Source organism: Fusarium proliferatum (genome assembly GCF_900067095.1).
Source record: "Fusarium proliferatum ET1 genome assembly, contig: FPRO_scaffold004, whole genome shotgun sequence".
Lineage (NCBI taxonomy): Eukaryota > Fungi > Ascomycota > Sordariomycetes > Hypocreales > Nectriaceae > Fusarium > Fusarium proliferatum.
The window spans coordinates 2,577,469-2,596,078 of NW_022194793.1; the positions used below are offsets into that span (position 1 = coordinate 2,577,469).

At 49.1% G+C, this 18,610-nt stretch overlaps 2 protein-coding genes across 2 annotated transcripts; both read right to left on the reverse strand.

Annotated features, from left to right (window-relative positions):
* Nucleotides 1-1,245: 1,245 nt before the first annotated feature.
* On the reverse strand, nucleotides 1,246-4,823 carry FPRO_05002 (uncharacterized protein; the record flags this gene model as incomplete). The annotated part of the gene is made up of 3 exons (XM_031230573.1): nucleotides 1,246-2,245; nucleotides 2,296-3,323; nucleotides 3,375-4,823. 3 exons carry the CDS (start codon nucleotides 4,821-4,823, stop codon nucleotides 1,246-1,248), a joined length of 3,477 nt encoding a protein of 1,158 aa, XP_031080696.1.
* Nucleotides 4,824-8,082: 3,259 nt separating this feature from the next.
* Nucleotides 8,083-10,684, reverse strand: FPRO_05003 (uncharacterized protein; the record flags this gene model as incomplete). The annotated part of the gene is made up of 2 exons (XM_031230574.1): nucleotides 8,083-10,593; nucleotides 10,652-10,684. The coding sequence occupies 2 exons, from the start codon at nucleotides 10,682-10,684 to the stop codon at nucleotides 8,083-8,085; spliced, it is 2,544 nt and encodes an 847-aa protein (XP_031080697.1).
* Nucleotides 10,685-18,610: the final 7,926 nt, after the last annotated feature.

Here is an 18,610-nt window from a genome sequence, read left to right on the forward strand (position 1 = left end):
TCGAGTACGTAACATCCACTCGTTTCATTCCAGTTGACAACGGCTACGGCAGAGCTCACTCTCCGACCTCAGACTTCACAAAAGTAGCCTCATTCACTCTTCAACAACTCCTCCATGAACCCCAAGGGATCTCTCAGTTGCGCATGCAAGAAACTTGCTACTCATGCCCAAGGCAACACACAACGGCACATGTGCTTCTTCTGCTGCATGGTGCTGATCCATTTCTAGGTCTTTGTATGGAGGATCGAAAAACACCAACCAAAAATCAAGAACCGGTGCACACAGAGAACTAGCTCTGCAGAGCTAAGCTAAGCTCAGCTCCATCCGGGAGTGAAAAGAAGCATTGGATGCTCCGATTTAACCATTTCATCCCACGTAAGCTCGATGAGCATGTCGGCTAACATTATGTGTATCACAGGTTTATTGTTTAATGATGAGACGAGCCAGATATCAAAAAAGACAACGAGACACCTATCTTTGTGCTGCCCAAGCTCCTTCATGTTAAGAAAATGACCTCAAATCACTCACCGACCGTTCATTTCTCTCTCGTCTATTGCGTCAGTACGCGTGCCCCGCTAGGACGCGCAGGAGCCGGTGTACAAATACAAACGGTGATGCAAGCAAACGAATGGACGAGTGTGGCTACATCATCATACATCCAGGCCTTGATTCACGTGACATCACAGACTGCCACCAAGGAAAGTTATAAGATAATGCTTTCCACCATCATGACAGATGTACTCCATCATATCATGATCGAATCATGTCACCGAGTTCAATATATCCGCTCCGGGTTTCTCTTGATCGTAAGGGGTTCTATAGGGGCCATCATGGAACAGTCAAAGCATGGTCGAGATATTATTGGACTCGGTATTCGATGAAACTATGCCCCATGGCCATACTATTCGGTTCAGATCCCACGATCATTAATTTTATACATTTGTATCGTATCCCGCTAACCGTACACATTCTCAAGCCGCAATCCATAGCTGAGCTAAGTCTGTTCATTCCCATAATCCATCTGGGAATCCTTCGCCAACGCCTTTTCCATCCCATAAATTCCTTCTCAAAAGTATTAACCCTGTAATACTTGATTCCCATCCTTCCCTAGAACGCCAAGCTCATTAGTGCATCTGTATGGCCCTGTATACTCTCTGAAATGAACCCGCATGACAAAAATAGCAAGCAATCAAAATGCGCCGGTTGTGGTGAGCGTTTGCTTGGTATATGCCCATACGTCGAAGATCATCTTCTCCTTGTTGATGTCCTCCGCTTCTTTGCTTTACTCGCTCTGGTCTTACCGCCCGCGGGTACTACCTCCTCCTTCGCATCTGCCTCAACTGTGGCAGATGCTGCAGCGTGGTCAACATCCATACCCAAGCCTTTGAACTCTTCGTCATCTAAATCTGTAAGGTCCTCGCTGAGCATGCGTATGGCATCTCTCCCGGCCCACCGCTCCTCGAGAACGGATGTTCCCTTGGGGTCATGGCCCTTGAGGTACCAAAGTATCCCTCCGTCTGTGAGAGGATCCGCGGGTTCCAATCCAAGACTGCCGTTAGATTGTGGCGGTGTGGGAGGCCCCGATTGTGCCGGCTGAGGCTTCGACACATAACCATCAGTGTCGGGGGGTGTATTGGATGAGTTGATAGTGTTGGGGAGAGATTCGTGTTTTCCGACGGCACCTGCCTCTGCGAGATCAGATGTATCGACATCAATATTGGTGCTGACCTCAATGTTTCCATTATCAGAAGTAGTATCCATCGCATCTCCACCCTCAGTGGAACTGGCCTTAACAGTAATTTGAAGCTCGGCATCAACCATAATAGTGTCGTTGGCTTCATCACTGAGGTCAGTTGGTTTATCTTGGCTCGTCGCAGTCAGTGGTCGGATGTCTACGCTTCTGTCAATAATGTTCTCCAGCTCCTTCTTCAAGCCCTCGAAAGGCTTTTGGGAGATCTCCGACTCGATCCGTAAGGCTGTCTCAAGGTGTGGCTGAACAGCCTTCAATATGCGTTTTCCCAATTTTCGGCGTTCTCGTATATCCGAGAAAGTGGTTTTAGCAGGTGATGCATCGACAACTTCAGTTTGAGTTGCAACCGTAGATGACTCAGGCGGTGCTGTAGAAATGCCAGTACTGATTACATCGCAAAGATCTAAAGCGAAGGACATTACTGTCACATAAAAGCGGGCATTGACGCGGCTTTGAAGCTTGTCAAGACCGTCCTTGAAGAGATCTTTATCAAGTCTGAAACAATTAGTCCAAGTCAAGATCAGCGGACCAATACATGCACTTACGATATTGCCCTATCAACAGCAGGGTTGAGAAGTTTTGCGACAGGGAAATAACACTCATCCACAAATTCTTGTTCAAGTTCACCCGCGGCAACCTTGATCTGCTCCCGTTCCACAAGCTCGGCTGCAAGATCTTTGAGCTGCTCAAGCTCAATAATCAAATTCTCGGCGAATTCAATGCGTCTAGCAAGCCTGATCTTTCCGCTCGGTCCCATAGCTGCGAAGTCACGTCGCGTAAGTTCCATTGAGGAAAAGGACTCCATCTGGAGCTGCAGGCGCTTTAGAAGTGCCGCTCCTCGACGGTTCTCACGCTTCAGGGTCCAGTAGCGGCATGCCTGGCTCAGGAACTCCTTTCGTTTGGGTAATGCGAATCTTTGGATCGAAGCGTCTACAACTTCAAACACGGCCTGCGGTATAATAGGTGCACCTGCAGGGGTTTTCCAGACGTTTTTCGGATTCTGGCCTCTCTTTTTGTCACCAACGGCTGCAGACTTTGTCCCAGTAAGCTGTGTTTCATCCGACGGCTTTTCTGAAAGGGCATTGCGCTGCTGCTCTGCAATAGCATTTGCAACAGCGGTGTTATCAGCCCAGATACGATTCCTCATGGTTCTCTTATAGAATTTCTTAGCTGCCTTTGTGGCCTGTTGAACACTATGCTCTTGCACATAGTCAGGCGGGCAATGCTTGTCACAAAAGGCCTTGAGTACCATGCCGCCATCCAACACAGCGAGAGCACCCTGGCTAGTCTTCATCTTAAGAAACAGCCGGGATCTCCGCGCACATGTGACATGAAATGCTTGATAGCAGTTCTTGTTTCCGCACTGTATGCAGGCGCCCATTCGCTGTCGACAAATGTAGCACGTCAATTTCCACCGGTTTTTCGGCACCTTTTCCACGTCCATGACTGGTTCCATGAACGTGTGATTGCCCAAGGAAACCTCAGGAATCCACATAGCGCAAAGCAGATGTGCCCACTTGGAGGAATTTGTTTGCTTGAACGCACCATCGGTATTGGGGCAAAAGATACACGTCTGCTTAGGGTCAGTACGGCAACTCGAGAAAATGTTCTGAGCTAGGCTTACAGGAACCGAAGGCCCGCAGAGCTGGCATTTGCGGCAGAGCCACTGGCCTTCTGGGATAAATGGGACACCATAACATTCTTGATGAACTGCAAGGTTACAGCCATCGCAGAATACAATCGCATTGGTGTTTTCGCAGTCGCCGTCGTCGCAAATGGCGCATTTCGAGTCAGGCTCTTCACCACCTTGCGGCTCACCATTTACAGCGGCGGCAGAGCTTGATCGTGGGCGATGTGTTTGTGGAGGCTTCGGGTTGGGTTTTGGAATTCTCTTCTCAAGCACATGCCACTCCTTTTCGATCTTTGTCATAGTGATTTCGAAAATTTCTCGGGTTATAGCTGGAACGTCGTTTTGCTTGCGGTGGGTATTGTATCGCCCAAGCCAAATATCGTCTTGTTCATCCATATCATATTCGACACGACCGATTCGGGTACGGTGGACCGGCCCGTCAGATGCTGCTATAGCAGCATCGGTCAATTCTGCATCATCTTCCATGGTAAGATCAGAAGATTTGATTAAAGCTTGCTCCGGGCGCAGGTAGTGATCACTCTCCTGATAGCCAACATTACTCATTGACTTGTCGACAAAGCGAGCCTGGCCAAAAGTTTTGCTCTCATATAATTCGATGCTGTTCGTTTTACGATATGACGGTAGTTTAAGATCCAATTTCTCTTTCGGTGTCTGGTTCTGAATGGGTAGGATTTTAGGTGTTTTCGGTGTTGAGAGAAAGTCCAGAGGCTTGCTGCTGTAAAAGCTGACCACATCTCGGGTCGGTCGACGAGGGCGCCGTAAAGGTGTTTCACCAAGAACATCGGCAGCATTGGAGTCTAAGCGACCTTGAGGATTTGGTGTGTTCCCGGTTGATGCGGGGTTTGGTTGTCTCGATGGGGTTCGGGTTTCGTCCAAGGGTGTTCCGAATGCCTGAACCACTGATAAATCAGGTTGTTCTGGGAGTATGCCATCAACCTGTTCAGATCGCAAGATCATGAATGTAGCATCAATATCTAGGTTAGGGTGGAAGTCCTCCCAGCTGCGTTCCTCGCGGGGCTTGTAGTCTTCAGCCTGCTTCACAGCAGTCGCCATAGCTGCAGCTGAACCCCACTGCATTTCCTCCAAGCCATCATTGCCAGCAGCGCGCGTGCGAGCGCCTCTTTCTCGCCGAGGCATTATGGATGGAGAAGGGCCATTGATGGCCTCGCGCGCAGCTGCTCTTGACCTCGAGACTGTTGGAGGCCCAGTGGTATTCGGCGTGGTTAGCAAGTCAGCATCAGCGAAGCGACCACCGCCACCGGCCCCTCCTGGAATATATCGACGTCGTTTCGGTGGTGGTTCAGTTGCGGAGGCTGCCGCGAGGGCTGCTCTTGCAGCACGAGCAGCATTGGTCGAACCCGGAGGACGACCTCGACGTCTTCCGGTAACGGGTCGCCTGGGAGTTGGAGATGCCGGAGCCATCTTGAGCGAAACTAACGGCGATGTAAACTTGAAGATCGGAGCGTCGCTGGCGCAAGCTTGAGATGGATAATCGCGTCAAGGGGGAGGTGGCGCGCAGGCTCGGTCCGAAGCTTGGCGAAATCACCAATCATTTGAAAGGCGCCATACACACCAGAAGAGCTTTCTTTATTATTCCCGTAAGGTTGATGATCAAAGCAAGACTTGTTCAGTGAACAAGATGATGGAATTCGCGACGGCAGAGGAGGTGATGTTCTGCCTCGGGCAAGGAACGCGTGAAGTTGGCGTGCACGGTCCCCGTTTAGTCAGCGGCGTCCAGGGTTAAGGCTGACATAAAAAGGTCACCAGACTCCAAGATACTTTTCGGGCAATACCAGCGGCGAGTTGCTCGAATTAAACTTTCAGTATGTTTCAGCAGTGTTACTGGTTTATGCAGCTCATCTGCCAGTTTGTCTCTTTCTGGCTTAAGCTCATGGGCCGCATCTGCAACGTGGGGAAGCAGATGTAGCATTTTGATGGGATTGCTTGATCAGATCTGACATGACTTATTGTTCCTGGCATTGCTGTCGTCCAGTGACGTAGGATCTCCCCAAGGAAAAAAGTCCCTGTTGTTTACTACAAGTATTGCCAAGATCGGTCTCCCTAGTTCGCAGATCACCATTGCTTGCTGGCGCTTGAAACATAACTACCTTACTTGGCCAGACTATCCGTAATCTCCTGCCTGACCTTATGATGAGCATATGTCATCTGATCCTGAGCTTGTCTATACTTGCAATGATTTGCTTGAGAACTTTCCCAAGGGATCGATCATCAGTTGGTAGTGCTTTGTCTCTCTCTTGCGCCCACCCGACCAGGGACTTGTTAGTGACTCCAATGGCAATGAAGGACTTTGAACAAGACTTCTTGGCTCCGCAAATCATGGAAGCAAATGCCGAAACAAGATCTAGAGATCTGCCCAGGGTCTAATTTGAGATCTTATCATATGCTCCGCTCCCCTCATGCCCACTCTTGTTGACACTTTGACGCCTGTGTAAGCGAACTGGGTCGACAGTGCAACAGCGCATTACCGCCTTTTCCTTAACATGCAATGCAATGGCAGTATCTATCATTCATGATCGGCTGTCAAAGGATTGCAAGATGCCTAACTGTCGAGAACAATATTTATCGCCTGGCAACATTCATATCACCAAATATACATCGCCGATAGCAATGCAAAGCTTGATTTGAGCGCACCCAGAGGACTACTCTGACTTTTGAGGTGCATGAGAGCTTATCCATATTCACGATGGCCTCAGATCTAACGACCCTAGTACCTGTCCCTGGCCGCGGAGTCATCCGCTTCGATCCACTCCGTTGCCTCGGCGGCCCCAGAACGGGCACGACTTCCGGGCGGATCCAGGTGTTGGCGATTTTGTGAGCGGTCAATGATTATTGATGCATCGTCAGTTCCACGTGGTGTCGTTATATGGTTCTCTGTGGCTCTGAGCTTAAGAGCTTACATCATATAACGGTGGTAGCACTATAAAATGCCATCGAAGAAGTACGGCATCTCTTTGCCAGGCAATTCAAATGGTCGTAGATGAATAGATAGTACCTGACTTGATAGATAATCCACATCAGAGCCTTGTATCACAGGCTAATATATCTCCAGATATTATGGTTGATATTGGTGACCTGGTCTACAGCCCGAGTGACCTATGCATAGTAGCTTTTGGCTCTCCCTTTACTCTGACTTGTTGAGGCTTCTCTGTCCGCACCGGAACAATATTATGGACATCGTCTTATGTACCATTTCAGTATCTGCTTTCGTCCTCATGGGTAGCGGGTAGCATGAAGCTATAAACTAAAAAGGATAATCACATACCCTACCAATACCAACGACCTGAGAGAAATACCATAAATGGAAAGCCAGGACTCTACTACTAACTTATGCCACAGTCTGGAAATCTCCAATTCGAACTCTATCACTACCCTCGTCGCCATCGTGATACTGGCATGGAAACTACGAATGCGAATGACCTCAAATCTGTGGCATTGACTCAGCCATCCAACACTACTAAGCTTGACCCATGCTGCTTCGCCAAAAGTTCAATGTCGCACCTCACCCAGGAATGATGACGCCCCCCTCATGGCTCAGATATTGGCTAAGCCTTAAACTTACCCTCCCAACCCTTCAATCTCTCACTCAGCCCGCCCCCTCCATCAACACCAACTGAGGTTCTTATGTACCTTATACCGGCGGCTTAGCCAGCACACCATCTCAATGTTCTAGCTGTGTCAGGAACAAATCGTCCATAAGCATCTGGTCATGTCTCTTTCAACACCCCTAGTCTCCTAACACCCAAACTAATCCCAAGCCTCTTTGGTTCCTCTGTGACTTAGAGCATCATGCTAAAGCCGGCTGACCTGGTCACGTCAACCAATAGTCTTGCTCATCTCTTGGCTTCTTCCACGACGGCATCATCGGGAACAAAAAAAGTATCACTTCCCTCCAGGGCTCATAAGCCACGACGAGTGACCTCTGAAACGATCCTTGTTAACATTGCAATCTGTGCACGTTCACGATAAGGATTCCATATTCTGGGACAGTGGCAATCCACGATTATTAGGATACCACAACAGTGTTACAAGAGGACAACTAGAAGCACCAAGGGTTTGAACAGATAGAGGATATCATGTATTACAACAATCTCCAATTCTTCAGCATAATTGCCTCAGATCACATAACCTTCAAGCCAAGTGAAGTCTTTTTTTCTTCCAACCATACCGTAAAATCAAAAATGCATATGGGCAAATGCCCTTGACCTTCCAACGCAATGTCCAGACTCCTACGTGAAAGCAAAAAAACAGTACATGTTCAATCTCATTTCGAATGAGAACAACAGGCATTCTTTATATGAAACCCTTTCCCTCTATCAGAGGCCGCTGAAAGATGTGATATCTCTAGAACAAGGGTGAGAGAAACATAGGTGGCTCCAGAAAGGAGAAGCAGCCATGAAAAGTAAAGATGAGTTCCTATACTCAAACAAATGCAGATGCATCATCTGCCTAAAACGCCGCCTCGCTATGCTCCATGATATCGTTGCAAATGCCAATAAAAAGTAAAACACGAAGTGGTCGAGCTTGAGTCCTCAGACTCAGCTCAACAGAAGAATTGAATCATACCGAGGAGTCCAGCATGCTCCCACAGTAGAGAGGGTATATGGGTATCATATGGATATTGTCTTCCAGGTCTAACTCTGCTGGTATCGCATCTTCGATTTCAGCCCAAGGTCCGGCCACTATGTATGGCTTGAGCCTGAGGGGCGTGGATAGGAGTGTGTGCTGTGCGCATGGTTGTACCGGATGGGACATTAGGTGTGGAAAAGTCTGCCGGGCGGCTGGTAGTCCAAGTCTCTTCGCTCAAGACAGAAAGGTAGCTATTACCGACAGTATTACGCAACGCCTCAATCTTCTGACGGTACATTTCACCACCAGCATCCCAGTCCTGGGATTCCTTCCAAGTGGAAGCGTCATCGTTAGATGAGTAAGCAGCTGGGATGTTGGTGAAGATGTTGGTGTCAACTCGTGGTACTTCAGGTGAGCTGACAACTTGCGAGTCGGTCGATAATGTGGGCGGCGACAAAACCTGGCCTTCAGGTTGCTGGGATATCCGGTAGTTTCCGTCGTTAGTGAGCGGAGACTTGGGCTGCTTGCCAGCCGGCTTCGCTACTTGAACCTCGACTGGGGTTGGGAAGGATGGGGTATCAGAAGTGGCCAAATCCACGATTCGCCTCTTTGGAGTCTTTCGCCGACGTGTCGAGCTGGTGTTGATTTCACTCATGACAGCCTTAGGCGTAGGCCGTTCCTTTCGGAGGACAGCTGGCTCTTTGGGAGGGTTGAAAATAATGGCAGGCTTGCTGACATCGACAGTAGGTACCTCAGGGGCCTGTGGCTTGACGACAGGGATGGAGTCGGGGATAGGGGGGCGGTCAACCAGTGATCGTCTTTCAACGTAACTTGGACCACTGCCATCAATAATCACGTCGTCAGTATAGCCTGGAGCTTTGCGGAAGAGGTTAAAGATGGTGATGCGATAATCCTTGTGGGTACGAGTAAAGGGATTGCCCTCAACCCAAATCTCGTGGATGTCGGGGATACCTGTCAATCTCGCCAGTTCCATTGGGTCGACTAGACGGTTATCTCTCAAATCGAGTCTCTCAAGAGGAACCAACTTCTCAACGCCAGCAAGGCTCTGGAGCCTGTTTGCTCGAAGGTTGAGAGCTGTGATGGCAGGAAGAGGGTTGCGGGTCAATGACTGGAGAGAGTCGATCATACAGTGAGACAAGTTTAGAGCTCTGAGGGCGGTTAGGGTAGCCAAACTGTCTGGAACCTGGCTAAAGAGGTTGGAGGAAATATCCAGAGAGTAGAGTGTGTTGGATAGGGGTGAGAGACTGTTTTGCGGAATAGAGGTCATGGAATTGTCAGCCAGACTCAAATGTCGCAAAAAGCGCCACTTTGAAGTGGGGAGGACGCCCATGGCAAGTAAGTTACCAGAGCTACCTCGAGAATGGTGATGGCCAGTCCAAGAATCGGAAAGGCTGGAATGAGAGCTACCAGATCCGGATCGCCTCATGCGGTGATGGTTACCTCGAACAGGATGTGATTGCGTTCGAGAGCTGGTAGGGCGCGGAGGTGAGTTGCTCCTGGGACGAGAAGATTTGTGCACAGTTTGTGGGGTGTCATCTTGCTCGTCATCCTTGCTCAAAGACTGCCTACGGCTGCTCTCTTCGATAGCATGTTCACTTGGGGTCAACGAACCGACCCGCATGTCGACGTGTGCACCAGGAGAGCTTGGAGCAGACACGGCTCGGTGAAGCTCGGGGTGGGCAATATTACGACGAGGACTGCCACTACCCGTCCAAACTGAAGTGGGCGAGGATTGGGATTTGGAGACTCGTCGACGGCGTTTGTCCATATCATCCAAGACGATGTCAATCAAGATGTCCGCGGGGTCCTCAATACCGGCACGTTTCAGAGTAAGAGAACGTAGCTGATCGGCTAGACGATCCCAGCCAAAGAATTGCCGGAAGTCGATGCTGCTAACTTCGAGAGCCTGCAGGTTCTTGAAAACGTATAGGGGTACAGCTGAATCAAATGGAAACTCTTCATAACCTCGAATCAGGCGGGCACGCCAATCTGGAGCCAATCTCAAGCAAGGAATCTTGGTAAAAGCAGAATAGAGGTATTTCATGTCAGCTTCCAGGGCGGCTTTTTGGCGTTCGGTCCGGGCAGCGGATATACTGGCCCCGATGCCGAAACTCGACCATAATGCAGACATGCCCGACATGACACTTCGTATACTCGAGACAGAGTGTATTGAATCAATATCCGAGCCTTTGCTCCTCGATCGCTGGGTATTACTGAGGAAAGAAACATAGTTGGCAGAGGATGAACTGTCGTGGAGATTTTCAAGCCGGACTTTCATAGGACCGACACTGATGCCGAGTTCTTCGAAGCGGGAAAGCAGGTAAAATAGGTGATGAGGCGTGAGAGCCAATTTTACAGATTTGGCATTATGTGATGTGAAGTTTAGGGTTCCGAGCGACAATGCAGCTGCGAGCGAACTCGATGTGGAAGCGGAGGTAGATGGTCGTTCGGGAAGCGAAGTGGAAGTTTGGGAGAGGAGGGTCGCTGAGCCTGTACTCTGAGATGGCTTATGACGGACTTGGCGGCGTAGTTGAAGAGCGTTGGCCAAAGCCTTCTCGTGCGTCCGAACATAGCCGGCAAGTTGCTATGGTCACCAGTCAGTTAACGTGATCAACAAGAATGCAAATATGCTGAATGCCCACCTTTATGAACAGTTCTCCGTCTTCTGAATCCATGATTATTGCCCACAACACATGAAAGGCCCGAGAAGGATAAGAATATGTGGTTCGGAGGACGAAGGAGTGGAATTAGCAATGCCAAATAGGAAAGGGACCGCTTCTATTATATCGAGGGGCTGTGATGTCGACCTATTTCACTAACGAGTTAGTGACTTGTCAAGCTTGAAAAGTTGGCCAAGTACAAAACGCAAAGCAGATGCGAGGCGAATAGAACACAATGTCTGTCTTCCTCGAGCACTCAAAGTGAAATGTAAGCGAGCAGGAACACAACTGCCAGTGGCTCAAAAGAGAAATGAGGTTTGTGTTTAGCATGAAGGCCAAATAATGATTGAGCACAGCCGCGTTCTTCACTCGTCGTAGGTAGCAATGCTAGGCGTGATCACTGTCGCAGTCTGGATGGTCACACGCATTTGAGAAATCGCTAGTGGCAGTAATCACGCAATGGGGCGGGAGATGACGGCCAGAGGAGCGATTATAGAGTCGATTTGGATCAAGACACAAGGGTTTTGTCGGTAAATTGTAGCAAGGCACTAGAACGCGCGGATCGATGTAAATGCAAGCGTGCAGAAGGGGCCAAACGGGTGGAAGTTCCATGCAAATATGGATGGAGTGGTGGTTGTCTCAGGCAGTTGCAGTCGGGGTGATGCAGAGCAAGATAGGCAGCCGCGACGCATTTTCATCACCGTCACGTTTCCCTTTCCATCACTGTCGCAGAACAGCAGGAGAATTCAAACGCAAAAGAACGCTGAGCGAAATCAAGATGCAAATACCGGCACAATGGGAATGCGATCAAAAATAAAAACCCGGCACAGGAGCATCATGTACTCACCTCGTTTGATGTAGGAGAACCGGCCGCAAGCACAGCAGCAGCAGCAGTTGAAATGGAATTCGGCGACCCAAAGACACGGGGTGATTATTACGACTCGAGATATCCGAGTGCGAGTCCGATAACCTTCGAGGATTCGAAGGACCGACGAAATGGTCGAGGTTGTAGAGGAGGGAAGTCGACGTGAACCCAAGAAAGTAAGAGAAGAAGCAGACGAAGGGGAGTCTAAGAACTAAGTACCTACCTTGTAAGTGTGAAGTGTGGGTGCTGGGAAGAGACCCATAGGAACTAACAACAGGGGTGTATCAGATGGGAATCTCGTCCTCACGAACCTCGCCCGCCCACTGATTTTCGTTGCCAATTGAACGGGGCCGGTTTTTCAATTTCCATCACGACGGGAGGCTCACGCTCACCTCACCTCACAGGTTCACTCTTGGTAGCGTTAATAGCGGAGCGGATGGACATACTGCGCTACCTACAGCGAGCAGCACAGCACACCCTTCCTCCACCACCCCAGGAGTCAGGACACCCTCTCGCAGGATGGGTTTGCCTCTAACCACCCTGGTTGGTACCCTGGCTGGCCCGTACGGCGGCTGACTGGTTCAAGGGGCGCAAGTATCCTATACATCGCGACCTCTTTGGTTGATGTTGACCATTGAGGTGGACCCTTGAATGGATCTTCTGCAACTTATCCCAGCGAGGGTCCAGGCCGGCGACGAGGGATTCACATTCAGCAAAGAATCGCCCAGTAGCAGTTCCTGAATTTTTTCCAACATGCAGCGCTCTGGCATCTTGATCTCTTGCAGATTCATAGAGGGAATGCATTCTTCACAGCTATAGTCGCAGCACGCGCTGGCAGGTGAGGTCATAAGCGATCGATTTTGTGCATTGAAGTTTACGGATACGGCAGCGGTTGAAATGGAGAAAGTAATACCGGTTACAATGAGAACGACGATAACGACATCGACTAAAAAACGGCCGTGGCTTTCCTCTGCAACACCTTGCTTAGCTTCCCTCGCATCAGTCTTCACTCACCGTCCGTGCCTTTAGAGCCTTTCGCCTGTCTATAATGGTCTTTTCAGCCAATCCATTCCCTGTGCCACCACATATCAACTTCATCACTTTTCTCTCCGGAATTTTGTGATCACTGATCTCAACTCTGCATATTCGCCTCCTTCATACTTGACAGGCTTCATCGCCAAAGTCGGTCAAGCTAAAAGACTCGTAGTTATATCATGGCCGACTTCACACGCATCAAACAGCAGCATGTCTAATCTTCCATGATGCGAGACTGGCCTCAGGTCTGACTCAACCCCGCCACCTTCGTATTTGGGGGTTTGTTTTAAGAAGAGCTGAGCAAGACATAATTGAAGCCTCCCCTCATCTGATGCCTCTCTCTAGCTGAGGTTCAGGAGTGGCTGAAGAACATGGCTGGATAAGGACTGTCAGGTTGATGTTGTACCGGGCACGCCGCGAGCTCATGATATCTTGTGGTGAATGACAGAAGACAGCATGCATCACCGAGTCGCGCCGCCAAGTCTTCGGAGGTCTTAGTGGGGTTATCATTGGTGGGGGTGCTTGGCGTTTGACCGGGATAAGGGAGGGCATGGGCTAGAGGCACAGGGACTCGGACGAGTCACAAGCGACTATCCGAGTGCTGCGCCTGAGATTGGTGATAACCGTTCCGCTGAAATAGCCATTTCAGCGATAGTCGCAAGCCGCTTATTTCCTTTAGGGGAGGCTAGGGACGTTGCAGTGTCGGGACTCCAGTCCCTGATGGGCTCTTAGTGCTGGACCTTCATTTCCAACAGCCCGCCCGGACCAGTCCAGGCTTGAATCCTTTCAGCAGTAAACAAACCACCATGATAATAACATTACGACGATATAAGAGGGACACTGACCACTACAGTCAGGATAAAGATCAAGTACGTGCACGAGCATCAGCCACTGCTTGTGCCCTGCGTTCCATACCAGAGACCAATGTCTCACGGACCATGGCCATGGGTATTGACGACCAGGCTCATCAACACCATGATTTTGTGTTGTTTTCGTTGTTTGTTTACTTAGCGACGGGCGCGCCATCATCCAACACAGCTTGTGTTCATATCGACGGTGCCCTCAAACAACATATAAAGCATTACCTGAGAAAGAGATGGGAAATCCGCAAGATAAACAGAAACTTCGCAATATACTACTGCACTTTTCGTTTTCTCTTTGCAACATGGCATCATGGTTCCTTGACAACCGAAGTTTTGGGGTTCCCTGCTAGTGGAGCACCGGCATTTGATAGAGATGATGCATCGAGCATCTGGAGAAGAATGACATGCAGCGCCCGATTACACTGATACGCGTGTTTCTCTCTTGTCTGGTCAATAATGGCCCGGCTGTGATACAAGACATCGCACATCACGTTAAAATATCGCCATGTCTGCCGGGCTCCTTAACAAGCGAGAGTCCCCATATCGATGCATATGGGTCGCTGTTGCAACAAGCAAGCAATGTTGCTAGCGGATATGACTTTTACGTCACTGCTGTGAATACATGCAAAGGAACAGCATACGATTCATAATAATATTAGATGGACATCGCAATGACTAGCCAATCGTTAAAATGCTGTCAACTTCAAACACCGGGAAAACATCATGGTCGATCAACCACCCACACCACCAAGCGACTCGACCATTCCATGGCTTCATCACTTTCTGGATTCAGTAGCTATCAGCAGCACTATCACACGAACATCAACACCGAACCCACCTGCAACCCAACGCGTCACGGTCAGATGGCTGTCACGACTATCGATGGCACATCTAAGACACGGCCGTCACGCAGCACAGCTATTCGCTGCCACGAGACCTCGGACTATATTCTGGACAGTTCCCTCAATATCTTATGCTTCTGCCACGCGCATCTCCGTCATGAGGTTTAAACATGCGGAAACGAACGCTTTCTCTCTATCAACACGGTTCTTCTTCCGCCAAATCACCCCTTGCTTCTCTTCATTTGCGGTTGATCTGTCGAGGATATGGCCCATCACGACTAGGTATCCTCGCCTCTACTACTTACTGCTGCGCCTTTGAAGTTTGCGGAACCTCTGGCCATTTCATATTCTCTTGGCGTTTTCGCTGCGGTTATGTCATACCCCCACTAAAACTCATTAACATTATTCTCTGATTGGGAGTCGAATGTCATCTTGCTTGAAGGGCCTAGAGAGTACCTTGTCCAAGTTCCACTCCCGATGTTAGGTAGCGAATACTTATGGCCTGCAGGCTGTTGAGCTAGCTCTCTTCATCCCTGCCCATTAGTGGATGCTCATCCCGCTCCGCTGAACCAGTTCAAAATGCTCAAACTCACGATGATCTTTAAACAATCTCAACACTTGCCAAGACAAAAAGTTCAAAGCTAACGAGCACCGCCGTAAATACAATTAAAGAGGTGGCCAGTGTTATATCATCTCTACGTCGGCTTAATTCTTGTCGTAACAGTTTGCTAGAAACCTCATGACGCCCACAACTACGCCGGTTGATCTCTACAGTGGTAGATACCCTACGATGTCAGAGACTGGAACAAATATGGTGTTGTTACGCAAGAAACGCAAGCCAAGTCTCTGTGGAATTTCGGCGGCATGGCATTGTTTGCTACCAGTAAGACGCCAGTAAATCCTGTGCCGCTTACAAGAGTCGTAACGCGGTCCGTAACAATAGGTACTGGTCCACTATTGAATATTATCGAACAAAGTCGAAAGGTAGTTAAACAAGACCACGAAACTACCATACCCATCTCGGGACTCAGATATTCTGAGATAGCTCTGATGAGTCTACGGCCAGAGAAACGGTCTAGACCATTGAAACCCAAGTCAACATCAGTCGTCCTGCCCAATTCGGCAATATGTCTTGGGTGGGCATAATACGTTTGACATATAAGCCGCTGCTGCAGGAGAATATTCTTCTGCAGTCATGGCCACAGAGGGCGTTTGAGCAGGATGCAGCCGTCAATTGCAGCTCAGATGGCCATGCTTGGTCATATTTTCGAGAAATATCGTGAAGTAGGTAGTTATCCGTACCAACAAGCCCCAAACTCTATATGCCGAGATCTCAACGCTTTTCGGAGATGTTCCTCTCTTTCTGGCAGGAAGATCCAGCAACACAAACAAGGGTTCACAGCCTCTAAAAGCCAGGATATCCTTATCGTGCACTGACCATGATCTTGGTGTAGGCATCTGTATGGAGTATACACTGTTGGTCCGAGTCATGTTGTCTCAAATTTGCTTTTTCTGATGATAGACATTCTTGAGGAACCGTATTCCATACAGCCTCAGTCTGGGGAACAGTTTAAACTGTGAGTCAGATATAAATTCCTTATATCTCATCTCATGCCACGTTCCATATTTAAGCTCTTGGACGCGGCCTAGTGAAGCTAGTGTCCTTGGAAGCAGACAAAAAGAAGCCATCCTCAAACTTGCAATCAATGCATGGCCTTGAATTGCCTCACTCATTCCTAGAACCTGCAGCAGTTAACGCTGGTTTCATATTGTGTGTTCTGTCACGACTCGCTCATACCCTTGAGGGATCAACAAGCGAAACAAGTACTCCATTGTAGTATGAATATCGCCCGTCTCGAATTTGTTTATGTATGTTGAGCACACGCCACTATGGAGACTGGAGACGATCTACTCAGATGCTAGCGGACAGAGGATCTAACTTGGAGAGTGTGTTAGAGATACATCGTTCTTCTGGCAAATAACAGAAGTTTCTGTCCCTCCGGTGTGCCTCATCAATTAGATGGTGCTCTTTACCATGTAATTGGATCGGCGACTTTGCACCCTCATCTCGTCTGACCCTTTGCGCTACCGGCGGATATTCTAGAAATCAAGGGATGGCAGCCAACCAATGATGGAAAAGAGACCACCATGCCCAGATTGAAACAGAGAGCACATGATGCACAATCTCGCATTCCTCACTCTTGATTTGAGGTGGTAGAGTGGCAGCTCGGTCGATGACCGTGCTAAAATGATCGATATTTCTTCCTTCGCCCATCATATTTCTCTCACCGCTGCTCTACCCCCACGACTTCTAGGGTCAAATGTCCATCCCCCCGGAGTTCAAAGATGACATACATGACGCCAGAAGAACGACATTTCAAATATTGCCGGTTCAATGAGTGTGTTCTGCAGAGGCCTCGCTTTAGTTTGGCGGCAAAGATGAGATGCATCTTCTATGTTCCTTTCATATTCTATGAGCTGCATTGGGCTGCAATTCCAGCGACATCGCTCGAATAGATGAAGCCTCCGGCACATGTCATCACATCCAGCTACGCACGAAGTCCCCTCTGTGTGTAAGAACGTCTGCACAATACCCCTCGATCTGGTGGGGAATTGTCCAATCTCCATTGACGACATGCCACCTTCGCATCTCAATGGAAGGGGCCCGGCTTCAATGACGAAAGGACCGCCGTCCACCGAATGATAGAACATTTCTTGTTGGAGATCTAGCATTTCCAGAGGCAAGTAGTGGGTAAGTTGGTGATTATACATACGATTATCCCAAGTTCTGTCTACTTAGACTACTTATCTTTTGCTCTGAGCCGCCCTACCAGCGTGGTAGTCTGTACACATATCATGACTTTGGTCCATCTTTTTTCGATCCCGTCAGAGGTTCAGTAAGGGGGATGATTGCGTGTGACCATGTTTCACCAGCGCCTGGAACAAACATCTCAATGGATAGTATAGCGACCCGTAACTGAAAGACAAAGAAGACGGGCGGCGAGCATGTTACATCTAGTGCGGGTCACTGTCGTCCAAGACTACAGTACTGCGACTTTCTGGTATCGAACCAAGGCATGCATACACATAGTTTGTGCAACGAGAGGTAACCATCGCCTTTTTTTTTATTTTTGACCAAGGTTAGTTAATCCAAGTCAGTTGTCCGCGATTTATCCCGAGTCACAAAACCGAGCGAGTATCGGATATGGAGTTGCGGCATCGAGATGCTCAGTGTACGTACCATACCGCTTACACCAAGCTTTTGACTCGAGAAGCTGGATGGCACGGCCCTTCTGTGGCTCCCTTAGTTCACGGAATCCCATAATTAGTCAAAACTGTCAGACGTTTGGTGGCGGGCACCAATGGACCCTTCATGAAGAGGACAAAGCCTCCAAGTTGGAGTCCAGATTTGGGGTTGATCTTCATCTCGACAGAAAAAAAGCTTCCAAGGTTATCGCCGCATCATTTACATAACGCGCTAATAAGGAACAAGGGTCCCCCTCGTCTCGTTCTGCATCTGGTGCCAGCAGTGGGACGCTTCAACTTCACTGTAGCCCACATCCAAGCTGAGCCAACCAGCGAGCCCTTGGCTTTATGACGTCAAGCAGATGCTGTTGACAAGCATGGATGAAGGCTGATATTGGGCTGATGCATCGGCAGTTAGACGTCGGCTGTATTCTTCAGGGTCCAGAGCGAGGATTAAGAGCGTCAGTGCAACTCGAACTCTAACTCGCACTCCCTGATAGATCGGACCCTGACATACAGGGGATCGGCTGCTGATCTCGCGGTCTAGCAGTGTCGTGAAACATCGTCTTAGCCAAAGATAAGATGCGCGACGGGAATTGGTATGGCATGATCTACGGTCAAAATCGAGTGATATTCATCGCCTGTTGAACTTTGAAAATACTCTAGACAAAGCAAATAGGGCCTTTATGTAAAGGAATGACCCCGCCAGAACCCCCGCCTGCGCACGTCGGTGGATCTCGAATATGGTGCATCTGGCGCTTGTGGCCTTGTCAAGGATAGCCTCGTTTCTATCAAAGCTGAGGCTGGCTGACCGCTTACAACGAGATTGGACGACATTGATTTGGAGGGGTAAGTTTCTCGTCTTATTCCAGGTTTCTAGAGACCCGTGGGGGACGTTCCAACTCCACGATTTGTATTCGATTCGCTCAGACCCATAGTCCTCTTCCAAGTTGCTTGTCTATGCTGAGCATACGCGCGCCTAGCTTACACGCAATGGCCGATTTTAGGGCAATTCCATCTAGAAATACACTCGAAGGATGGTGAATGGCCCATGGGTTAGGTGCTGGCTATCTTCTTGTTGGGGGGGGGG